Source organism: Pteronotus mesoamericanus, unplaced genomic scaffold (genome assembly GCF_021234165.1).
Source record: "Pteronotus mesoamericanus isolate MK-2021 breed Mesoamerican mustached bat unplaced genomic scaffold, CSHL_Meso_final scaffold_99, whole genome shotgun sequence".
In the NCBI taxonomy this organism is placed as follows: Eukaryota; Metazoa; Chordata; class Mammalia; order Chiroptera; family Mormoopidae; genus Pteronotus; species Pteronotus mesoamericanus.
The window spans coordinates 1,942,051-1,954,610 of NW_026555330.1; the positions used below are offsets into that span (position 1 = coordinate 1,942,051).

Here is a 12,560-nt window from a genome sequence, read left to right on the forward strand (position 1 = left end):
TTTTTAAATTATTATTTCCCAGTGCTCTAAATATTTTGTATATAAGAGTGTCTCAATAAATATGCTCAATTAAATGAAGAGATGGTTACTGCTCTATCCTTAGGAGTTTACAATATAGATGAGAAGGCACGAACCTTCTAATGACTCCATCAAATATATCATTGTATTAAGTATCTCAAATATTTTCTCTACAATCCTGATCTTCAAATCGGATACATTATCCCTAGCATCTATCTGACTGATAAATTATATTCAGCAAGGTAAAAATTGTTGCCAACTTGTATAAATGTTTGAGATGTAAATTTTACTTAACAAATATATCAAATATGAATGTCTAACTTCCTTGTTTTCTCCTTTCAGAGGATAAGGATCCTAGCTTGGAAGCAATGTTGAATATCCCATCAGCACTTCTTCCAACAGTAATTCCTGTTATAGCACCCGTTCCTCAAGCCAAAGGAAAGGGAAAAACAAAAGGCAAAGAAAAACCCAAAGAACCTATTAAAGAAGAGGAGCACCCAAAAGAAGAAGAAAAAAAGGTGACTGAGCCTTGCCAAGGACTCTGAACTCCATTTTTCAGCGTCATCTCTTTAAAAATCACAAGTTATATCAGTAGTGTTATTATAACACCTGCATTTTATTGTGCAGATGCATTAATATTCCTTGAAGTTTCCATTATGAATGAACAAGAAGAGATTTGCACACAGGAGTTGGATTCCCATGCCAGGAGACATACTGGCATAGGCAAACTGTCTCATGTCACTCATTCTAAACTCAGAATGACTAGTTCGATCTGTTCTTTCCCTCGCTGGTTTTTGGGTGTTCTTTGCTTTTGATTGGTCAAGTTCTACCATTCCTCATTTTAAATAATTTGTTTAGTTCCATTGATATAAACAATTGGAGGAGGAGAATCTCTAAATAGTGGGAACATTTCTGTTTGGCAGATGTGGACTTAGATATTGATGAGCTAAGAATTAACAAGATGCAGGGCACCCACTTCTAGTGAAAGAAGAGTCCGCCCTCTCTCCAACCCTCCACCCTATACATTCCACGTGCACATGTTGCCTCTCACCATTTTCCTAGTAGAAAAACACAGATCAAAACAGGTCCCAAAAGAGGGAAAGAAGGAAACCACGGATCACATTTTCACTTTTTTGGTATTTACCACTACAGTTGTGTGGTTTGCACGATGTACAAATGCCAAATTTATTAGAAGAAATGTGTTAAAAAGTGATCAGGGACTTGAATTTCAGACCCTGATCATTTAAAAGTTAGGGAGTTTGAATGTCACTTAGCCCCTTCTCCTTATTTACACTGCTATACTAGGTGAATATTCTCAAGCTAGGACATTTGACCCTTGTTAAGTAAAAATGTTCAAGTGTTGAACAAAATAATCCCAGGTAATTCATTCGTTTGGCTAAAAGCAATTTGATAACAAACCAATTGGTTCAACTAACATTTTTTTAAGATTGTCGTGTAATGATAGCGGACATGTCCTTGAGCGTTAATGTTCCTGTTACAGAATTTCGTAAGGTTTTTCCTCCTAATTTTGCTTTATATTTTTAATTGGTTTTCAGCTAACTATTCAGATTTTAACCTCTCTTAATTACAATAACAGATCAACTTGAATGATCAATAATAAAAGACTAGTTAGATTAAACTGCAGATCCAGCAGTGGGGAGCCAGTGGGAATGAGGCTGGTGACCAACGAGAGAGAGCCCGGGGAAAGGGACACAGCTGTCGCCAGGGCCCGACGGCGCGCACCTCAGCAGCTTTCGCTCTGGAGCACACACAACCAAGCAAGGTGTTCAGGCCCAGTTAGCGTAAAATTAATTAGTATTTTTATGTAGGCACACCCAGACCCTCATTAATGTATAAATAACTTTTTAATTGTCTTTTGTTTTATTTTTACTTAATACAAAAGCAATGTATGCTCATTAGCCGAATGTCTCCCAAAAGCATAATGTCTCCAGCATTCAAACTGTAAGAATTCTTTGCAGGAGAGGGTCGTCACTGTTGGTCTGCCCTCACACCTCCCTACGCATGCAGACAGAGGCGTCTTTCAAGGCCTCATTCAAGCCTCTCATGCTCCAGGCTGTTTCCCTAATTATTGTCATTAACTTCGATGACTCCCTTTTCTGATTGAAGATGTACCAAGGACTTGGTACTATTGTTCAACTGTTTCACGTATCTGTGTGCCATTCTACAAGCAGGATGTAAATTGCATAAAGGGTGGAGACATCCCTACAGGCTCCCTTGCAGGGCCCACTAGTCCTGGGCAAGTCATATCCTAAGCACTCAACAAATTCTTGCTTAGACACAATGAATCAATAACTCATTCATAAAATGATGAGCAATTATTCACATGTTAAATTATTTACAGGAAGAAGTAGAACCAGAACCCGTTTTACAAGAGACTGTTTTTGTTCCTACCTTCCAAAACCTAAATGTATCTTGCCCCAATGGGCTCCTGGTGACCTTCGTTGGGCAAGAGTCAACAGGTGAGTGCTAACTGGGGTCAGGCAGGGAGGTAAGGGGGCGAAAAGTCATATTGAAGACAGTTAAGTCACCATTGAAATTGCATTTTTCTGCCAGCTAAACATACTTGCTGTTGATGATGAACGTGACAGGCTAATAATAATAATAATAATAACCATGTTCTGAGCACTTACTCTGGGCCAAGCACTTACCTACGTACTTACCATATATGACAAAATACAACTACTATAAGCTAAGCCCTAAGAATCCCTTTTTGCAAAATAAAGGAATTGAGGCTTCAGGAATTTCAGTAACTTGCCCAAGATCACTCAAGTCCTAAGTGGCAGAAATACTCAATAAAATGCTATTCTTGGTCCAGTCATAGCAAAGCAAGTACTCTTAATAACTCCTGGGTGGCCCTGTCTCCCTGCCTCTACAAAGGGCCACAGATACAGCGCTTGGTGGCCTGACCAAAACTAAGGACAGTGAGATCAGTGCAGGTAAAATGGATGAAGACGACCTATCTTATTCCCAGGTGTCAATAAATACTTGTATAGTCTGTTTTTTCTATTGATTTTGTACATGACTCCTAACCTATTAAGATGAATAAATAAGTACAAGTAGAATTTCTTTAATTAACCTGATACGGCATTCACATTGGTGATTGAATTTGAATATTATTTCGATGGAGACCCCCTATTGTCATAGAAGGAGGGAGATGCAACAAAGCAAGCACTGAACTAGGACTTGAATTCTAACCAACTCTGTGGCCCTTTCAATTACTTACTGTCACTGGGCCATGTTTTTCTTCTTATAACTGTTGTATTATATCAGTGGATTCTGATTTTGTCACAACCAAAGATCCTCTTTATTATAATTCCCTTCTGCACACCATATTTGAAAAGTATACTTATTGAAGGAAAAGAGTGTTTTTATAAATTATTTAATACAACACCTAAAAATAATTTAATGTTGTATTCACTTGCTAAATAAATGAAAAGAAACTAAAGATTGTAGTTGACCTCTTTTGTCTCAATATTGATTTTCATTAGGCTTTATGAGTTATTGAAAATAGGCCTTGGACTCTTGTTTCTATCTCCAAGTGGTCCTAGTGGTCCAGGTTCTCCATGATGGGACCCACTGGATGTGCTGCCAAGACTTGGGGCTCCTAAGAGTCTTCCGAGGTTGAAGATGCTATCAGTGTACTAAGAGGGATATTGTTTTCAAGTTCAAGGACATTTTGTTCATTTGCTTATTTGCTTGGTCCTGTTATCAAACCCCAACTTAACACTTGTTTCACCTATCTTTTCCATTAGTTTCACTATAGTCTGATATTTTCATCCTCTGTCTAGGTAGACAATGTGGCTAATGACTCTTCCTGGAACACATAATCTTTTAAAAATCTTTCATATATTATAAATATTCTAATTCAAGCCTGAACATAATGGCAACGTAAATACCAAAGTAGCAGTGCCTTCCTCGAGGTCAGTCGTGGACAGAGGGAGTGGAGGACACGTGGTGTAAGAAGAAAGAGATTAGACTTGAGTTCTTTCCTGGGTGACCTTGGAAAAGTCAAAGCCTTCCTCCCCCTGAATTTCTTCATTGATAAAATAACATCACATACTAAACAGACTGCTAATACGTGTTAAATGAGAAATGACTTTCTAATGTGGGGCATATTATTCCCATCTCAGGTTTTTGTTTTTGTTTTGGTGGTGGTAGTGGTGGCTGTTTATACAGTATAAGAAAACGGTTAAGCCAGAGACCTGACTCAAACCCCAGCCCTGCTACTCGCTGGCTGTGCGCCCCTGAAGAAGTCACAGCCCTTCCTGAGCTCCATCCTCTCATCTGAAAGCTCTGGAAAACAAAAGTGCCTGCCTTAAGAGGCTGTTGAGGTGGGCTAAATAAAGTACATATACAAAGCACTTAACGTATAGAAATATCTCAATAAATGTTTCTTATTTCTTTCCACTGAGGAGGTATTGTAAAAGGCCCTCATTCCAAAATATTTTCCCACCAGCTTGATCCAGGCTTGAAATTCCACCCCTACAGCTTAATAAACCACTTTATAAATTGAAAAGAGGAAATTATTCAATGAACAGAAACCTGGTAGCTACTGTGTGTCAGAAAGTCTCAATAATACCACTTCCCTTTGAATTGAATATGTGCTTTTCTCCTTGGTTGCCACTGTGAGAGCAGTGCCCTGAGGAAAATCGGGCTTTGGCCGGAGATGAGGGAGGCACGTTAACTCTGAAGGATGACGAGTGGCAGGAAGGGCAGGCCTGAGTGGTGACTTTCCCTGGGACTCCAGGCAACCCGGGGCCCCAGGGGAGCATTGTGGGCGGCAGGGGCGGGAGCTCCCTCACGGGCGACAGAAAAGGGAACACCTAAGACAGCACGCTTCGGCTTCGTTCCTCATTTGGCCCTGGACTTCACTAGAGGGACCGGCTTACACATGGAGAAGGTGACTAGGAAGTGAGTACTCGGAGAAGACCTTACTCGCCACCTCTGGCCGTGACAAAGGCAGCAAAGAACCAGTACTCTGGGCCATTGGTCACATATGGAAACTGCCCCGTTACTTACATGTAGACAAAAGAATGAAAAAAAAAAAAAGAAGAGCAGGAAGATAAAAGCCCAGCCACAGAGTGTTGCCCAGTTCATAGTAAGGCTTTTTTTTTCCCTTTCCCTTAAGACAAGTATGTTATCGATGAGGAACCCACTTGGGACATAATGGTCCGACAGAGCTACCCCCAGAAGGTGAAGCACTGTGAGTTCTACAGAGCGGCGATGCCACCGGCAGAGCAAGAGGCCTCGAGAGTCATCACCGGTCAGGGCACTGTGGTCAAGTACATGCTGGATGGGTCCACGCAGGTAAGAGAACATGTGGGATAAATTACTCTTTCCTGTTGCAAAGTAACATACAAAAGCGATGGGTAAGAAACAGTATTGTGACGTAGAAGAGGAACGACTCATTTGAAAATGGAATGGCACTTGAAAACGGCAAATAAAGAATGTTAGAGTTAGAAGAAACACATTATCTGTGCCGTACAGGATACAAACAAACTTATCACGGTACATATGCTCCACAACTACAGACTGAACGCAGTGTTTACCTCCTCCCCCTCTCAAAGCAGCTTAAAATAATAGAAAACTACTTTTAAATAATAAGTTCACAGCAGTAGTAAAGAACAGCAAACTGGATCATCAATAGAATAGACGATTGGGAGAATTCCTAGAAAATTCAAGTCAGATGGGATCCAACTGGTGGAGACACAGAAGCAGAGTCTAAAACATATTTTTAAAAATCCCACAGCAAAATTAAAAAATGGGAGTTACTGCAGCCATTTCACAGACGGAGCTCTGGGCTCAGAAATCAGGGCGGTCCCCCAGGTAACTGTGTGCTCTGAGCCCTCCCCCGCAGCCGTCGTGGGGAAGGGGTCCTCTGTGCAGACAGGTGCCAGGAGGGGTAAGGGGTTCTCAGTGGGAGACGGGACCAGGCACCCGAGAATCATCAACTTGGGAGAGAAACCAACCCCCCAAAAGAGCCAAGCACAAAATTCAGTAAGTTAAATGAATGGCACCTCAGAGCAAGAGTAAATAGCTAAACTAAAAAAAAAAACAAACAGGAACTTGAAAGTGAGTACAAGTAATATAGGCAGAGACTTAGAGGTTCTAAGTCCATAAAATAACAATTTTTAAAAGTTGCCATGGGAAGAAAAATCAAGAGTTGTTAGATACTAAAGAGGACCATTGTGAGCGGTGGGGGCGGGGGGTGAGGAACTGTGAAGGAGAGGAAGGCTAAGAGGCTTGGGAAAGGGCCATGAGAGAATTTCCAGAAGAAGAAAATAGTGACAAGGATGGGGGAAATAATGAAAGACGTAATCTAGTAAATGTTCCCAGAGCTTAAAAAAAATACTTCAGGTTAAACAGGACAAGCAAGTGCCCATCAGGAGAGATGCTAATTGTTAAAAGATTATTCAGGTACTTGATAGTGCAGTTTTAGGACTGTGTAGGTAGACATTCCCAAAAGCTTCCTGAGAAAACCAGTTACCTACACAAGAATTAAAATGGACGTTGGACTTCTTATTAGCAATACTGACGGTTCTTGTCCTGTTCATTGGGAGGCTATAAATACTGATACTGGATAGATTGTATATCGATAGTATTTCTAGATACTGTGCATACTAGATAGGTACCGGTAGAAGCTAAACATTTAAATGTGTGATACAGTTTTAAATGTAGTCATTAGAAAAATTGAAACAGTGGTTAATTTCCCACTTTCACAGAAGGAGGGTGAATAGGGAAAAACAAAAAAACAAGTCAATATAATACAAAACCGGAAATGAGAACAACTAGCATAGAAGGTAAATGGAAAAAGTAGTATTTTTATACTGGTTATGAAGCTATGGTCTCTAAACTCCAAATCGACCCGCCATATGCTTTATGATGCTGAGTCTGGAAATCTGTGACTAGCACTTCTTTGGGTTATTTTTAACCTATTTCGGTTTAACAGGCAGTGCTAAATGTTAACCAGGCTCTGCCTTGCTTCTGAGAAGGCTGGGCACGTGCTTGCCCTTCAGGTCCTCTTTGCAGATGGCGCTGTGAGCAGCAGCCCCGACTCAGGACCCGTGTGTGCCCCTGCTGAAATGCCGGCGAGCGCTCCCAGTGGAGACCTGCTGGACTCGGTTTCTCAGCCAAAATCAGAACGAGTGTCGTCGGAGACGGTCCTCACAAAGAAAGGTAATCACCGAGCCCCTCTCTCCCGTGGACCTCGTAGATCAAATGCTTCGCACACGTTCAATATCGTCATGATTACACTGCTCATCTTTTATGACTGTATTCACCTATGTTCACATCTACATACAGAATTTCAATGGAAATCGCAGGAATTGCTTTTTCTCTTTGTAAGAAATAAGGAACACATTCTTGTGTCGTTATGTCCCTGATGCAGCATTAGCTGTAATGCCGCGGCGGCGTGGGGTGAGCGTATCGACGTCCAGGCGCCGAGCCAGCATCTCTGTGGTGCTCTTGGCATTTGCCTCAGGGCTGCAAGAAGGCCATGCCAGCTCCATGCACGAGGCCCTCGTGTAGTCATTTCCAAAGCAGGAAGGAAAGAGGGGGAACGCAAGAGCTTTCCGAGTGTCTGTCCTTGTCAGGGAGGGACAGTATTTCCAGCTTTCACTGGGCCTCCCTGCCCCCACCCCAGCCTCCCTGTGTATGTCATCGGCTATACCCGGCTGGGGACCTAGGCTGGGAAAACAGTATGTGACACTTCCCACTATTTTCTCCGGAGATGAGCACCGCTAGGGGGAAACAAAGGTGGATAACGGTTGGGTAAATCAGCAGTGTCAGCCATAATCTAAATGACAAACCTGCTGTCCTCTGAGACATTTCAAGTTCACACACCCTTGCGTCCAGCGCCGTGTGAGGATGTCTGCTTCCTCATGCCCGGCAGCGCTGGACATTGCTGTTTTCTTCATCTTACTCAGTTTGATAGATAATCCATCTTATTATTATCATAATCTGCATGTCTTTAGTTACTGAGGAGAATAAAGTTTGAAGGTGATTATTACTTTTTTTGTGAATTTTCTGTTCACATCTTTATTTGGTTTGCTATTGGAATGTTCATCATTTTTATATTCATTTTTAAGGGATCCTTATGTATAGGAGATAAGGTATAGCAGGCACAATTCTGAGTACTTTAAAATAGAGGGCGGGGCAAAAGTAGGTTTACAGTTATTCAAGTGGAAAATAATACAACAATAAATAATAATAATACAAGAATAAACTCTGGGTTGCATACTCCCAAACTGTAAACCTACTTTCACCCAACCCTCTGTTAAATCAACTAATTCTCATATCAGTCCTGTGAAGTATGCATACTTCAATAAGCCCAGTGTACAGATGAGGAAATTGAGACACAGGGAAGTTAAGTAACCTACTTGAGGTCTCTTGGGTAGTAAGTGGTGGAGCTGGGATTTGAGTCTGAGTGGCTAACCCTTACACACTGTCTTTCGTATGTTACAAATTTTTCTCAATTTCTCTTGAATGATCTGAGATGAAGACCTCCTCTTTTTTGCCATTTTCACACATCTCACCCCAGTGCCCTGTGACTTTGTGTGGAAGCAAAGTGAATTCCTTTTTCGGGAACTCAAAATCCCTTGCAGTGCATTTTCCTTTGGTAGTGGCAGGAGGCTCCTGGTAGGAAAAATGGAGGTGTTCCCTGTAGCTTTCTGACCTCCCCAGCTCAAGGGCTCCCCCTCCTGTTGCCCCCAGGACATGGCATCCTGGTGGTCTGTGGAGCCACTTTACTAACTGCCCAAACTGGCTCCAGAGGCCTTTTGCCTCCATGGTGTGCTCGGGATTTCTTTATGGCCTTTCCATCAAGGGTGATGCATTTACTTTTTTGTTGTTGTTGTTTAACTAATAGACTCTTTAAGGGCAATTTTAATTTTACAGAAAAAAAATGAGCAGAAAGCACAGTACAGAGAGTTCCCATATGCTTCCTCTCCTTCTGGCTCAGTTTTCCCTGTGTTTAAGGTCTTGAAAGTGGTACGTTTGTTAAAGTTGATGAACCAATATTACTACATTGTTATGTGTCCTAGGGTTCTCACAAAAGCGTAACGGCATGAATCCGCCCTTAGAGCATCACAAAGAATAGTTTGGCTGCCCTAAATAGTCCCTGTGCTCTGCTCACTCATTCTTCCCTTCTCTCCCACCCGGAACCGTCCCTGGCAATGACTGATCTTTTTATTGTCCCTGTAGTTTTGCCTTTTCTAGAAGGTTCTATAACAGGAATCCTATAGTGTGTACCCTTTTCAGATTGACTTATTTCACTTAGGAACATACATTTAAGATTCCTCCATATCTTTTCATGGCTTGATAGCTCATTAATATTAATTACTAGAATAACATTCTGTTGTATAGATATGCAACAGTTTATCCATTCAGCATTTCAGGGATATAGAGAGTGAGGCAAAAGTAAGTTTACAGTTGTTTGTATGGAAAATAATATAATACTTAATAAACAATAATACAAGAATACATTCCATGTTTCACATACTCACAACTGTAAACCTACTTCGGCCCCACCCCGTATTAGTTGCTTCTAGGTTGTTTTGGGGGGGGGGGTTATATGGTAGATTTATTTTTTATATTTAAAAAAACTCCAATTGTCTTACACAGTGTTTGGACCAATCTACATTGCCACCAACAGTCAGCATGGGTTCCCTTTTCTTGATGCTTCCAGTTTTTTTGGCAGTTGTGATGGAGTTGCTTTGAAACATTTGCCTACAGGTTTTTCTGTGAACATGTTTTCAGTTCATTTAAATAAATACCTAGGGGCATATTCCATGTATATGTTCAGCTTGTAAGAAATGGCCAGACTGTTGTCTAAAGTGGATATACCATTTTTGCATTCCCACCAGCAGTGAACGAGGGTGCCTGTTGCCCCACATCCTTGTCAGCATTTGGTGGTGTCAGTTTTTTGGATTTTAGCCACTCTGATGGGTGTGTAGTAGCATCTCATGGTTGTTTTCATTTTAACCCTAAATGATATGCTTATTTACCACCTATATATCATCTTCAGTAGGTGTCTGTTGATATATTTTGCCCATTTTTAAATTGTTTTCTTCGATGCATCCACTTTTAGGGGTTGTATTTTACCAGTGCTTTCAAAACCTGCTGTGAAAGGACCAGCCCTCCCCAGTCCCCTGGCACACTCCGAGCCTTTCCTCTTTATTTCGTTCAGGACCCGGCTCTGTTCGTTTAGACACTGCCCACACAGGTTTCCCCAAGGGCGCAGTCCTGTCCTTCTGGGGGACACCCACTGGAAAATTATGAGGTCCGTGAAGAACTACATTTACCTACACCCGGGTCATTCCAGGTGCTGTTTTACATCTGTACCTGTGGACTTGCTTTTTGGCTGTGCTTTTGGTAGTTCAGTTGGAGTTTGAGGGTTTCCCTAATTTTTCTACAAAGATAGTTTTGGGGATTTTTTTTCATTGTTGTTATTGCTTTGTATGATTTCTAGAATGAGAAGAGGGGAACGTCACAAATCTGTTGTTGCTACCTAGCTGACAAAAGCAGAAAGTCTCATGTTTTTTCGTTTATTTTGCTATTCTTTTTATATGTTTAAGATGGCTCATTAATTTTTAGCCTTTCTTCTTTCCTAGTATGAGTTCTTATGGCTATAAATTTCATCAGTGTACTGTGCCAGCTTCATCCCATGAGTTTTATTTTAATGCCAGCTTTACTAAGATATAACTCACATACTACAATAATCATCCTTTAAAGTAAACAATTTTAATATATTCACTGACTTACACAACTATCTCCATTGTCTGATTCCAGAACATTTTCATCACTCCCCTTCCAAAAACCAGTACCCCCATTTCCTCTCCCGCTCCTTCAGCACCTTGGAACCGTTTCTATGGATTTAAATATTCTAGACATTTAATATAAATGGAAACATACAGTATGTGGCCTTTGTGACTGGCTTCTTTAATTTACTGTAATATTTTCAAGGTAGTTATCTACATCATAATGTGTATCAGTTATTTGTTTTGGTCAAATAATGGTCAAATAATATTCTATTGTATGTATATGCCACACTTTTTATTTTCACTCATCAGTTGATGGACATTTGGGTTGTTTCCACTTTGGGGGAATTACAGAAAAAGTTGCTATGAGCACTGTTGGTACAAGTGTTTGTGTGGACATATATTTTCATTTCTCTTGAGTAGATATGTAGGAGTGGAATCTCTGGGTCATCTAGTAACTCTGTATTTATTTAGCATTTTGAGGACCTCACAAACTGTCTTCCAAAGCAGCTGCACTGTATTCACATACATACCAGCAATGTATAAGGGTTCCAATTTCTTCACTCCTTGCCAACACTGTTATTGTCTGTCTGTAGCCATTCTAGTGGGTGTGAAGTGGCACCTCCTTTACTTTGATTTGCATTTCCTTAATGGTGGAAGATGTTGATCATCATTTCATGTACTTAGTGGCCATTTGTATATCTTCTCTGAAGAAATATCTTTTCAAGTCTTTTTCCCAAGTCTCGTATTAGGGATACAAGTTCCTTATCAAATATCTGATCTGTGAATATTTTCTCTCATTCTGTGGGTTGCCTTTCCACTTTCTTGATGGTGTCCATTTTTATGAAGTCCAGTTTATCTAGGGTTTTGGGTTTTTTTGTATTTTTGGTTTTTTTGGTTGCTTGTGCTTTTACTGTCATTTCTAGGAAAACATTACATAATCCAAAGACACAAGGATTTATTCCTGTGTGTTCTTCTAAGAGTTTTATAGCTTTAGCTCTTGTGTTTGGGTGTTAATTCAATCTTGATTTAATTTTTGTATATGGTATGAGATAGAAGTCTGAATTTATACATTTATATTTGTTAAATGATGTTACTCCCCTCCCTATTGAATTGGTTGGCACTGCAGTCAAAAATCAGTTGACTATAAAGGTAAGTATTTATTTTTGGATTCAATTCTATTCCACTGTTATATATGTCTATTTCTGCCAAAATCTCACTTTCCTGATTACGGTAACTTTGTAGTAAGTTTGAAATTGGAAAGTGTGAGTCATCCAATTTTGTTTTACTTTTAAAATATTGTTTTGTTTATTCCAGGAACTTTGCCTTTCTGTAGGAATTTTAGAATTAGCCTGTTAATTTCTGCAAAAGAGGCAGTTGGGGTTTTTATGAACATGTTATTGAATATCTAGTAAATTTTGAGAATTGCCACCCATACAGTATTGTCTCCTAATTCATGAACATGGTATATCTTTCTCTTTATTTAGGTCATTAATTTTGTTAAGTGCTGTTTTATACTTTTCAGTATGCAATGATTATACTTGTTTTGTTAAAATTTTCTTACATATTTTATTCTTCTTGATGCCATTGTAAGTGGAATTACTTTCTTAATTTTATTTTTGGATTGTTTTGGAGTGTATACTCATACAATTGAATTTTTTTTATGTCAAGCTTGTATCCTGAAACCTTGCTGAACTTTTCTATTTTCACTGTTTTTGTTTTGCAACAACTCTGGAAATAAGACCCCCACTCCCAAGGATTGTT

General features: G+C 40.1%; 1 protein-coding gene across 1 annotated transcript in view; it reads left to right on the plus strand.

The window, feature by feature from the left end:
* Window positions 1–12,560, plus strand: part of SPAG17 (sperm associated antigen 17) — a 183,998-nt gene that overhangs the window by 120,360 nt on the left and 51,078 nt on the right. The window contains exons 25-28 of the mRNA XM_054565090.1: window positions 361–536; window positions 2,381–2,498; window positions 5,168–5,346; window positions 7,056–7,215. Coding sequence (XP_054421065.1) covers window positions 361–536; window positions 2,381–2,498; window positions 5,168–5,346; window positions 7,056–7,215 — 633 coding nt within the window. The remainder of the gene's footprint in view (window positions 1–360; window positions 537–2,380; window positions 2,499–5,167; window positions 5,347–7,055; window positions 7,216–12,560) is intronic.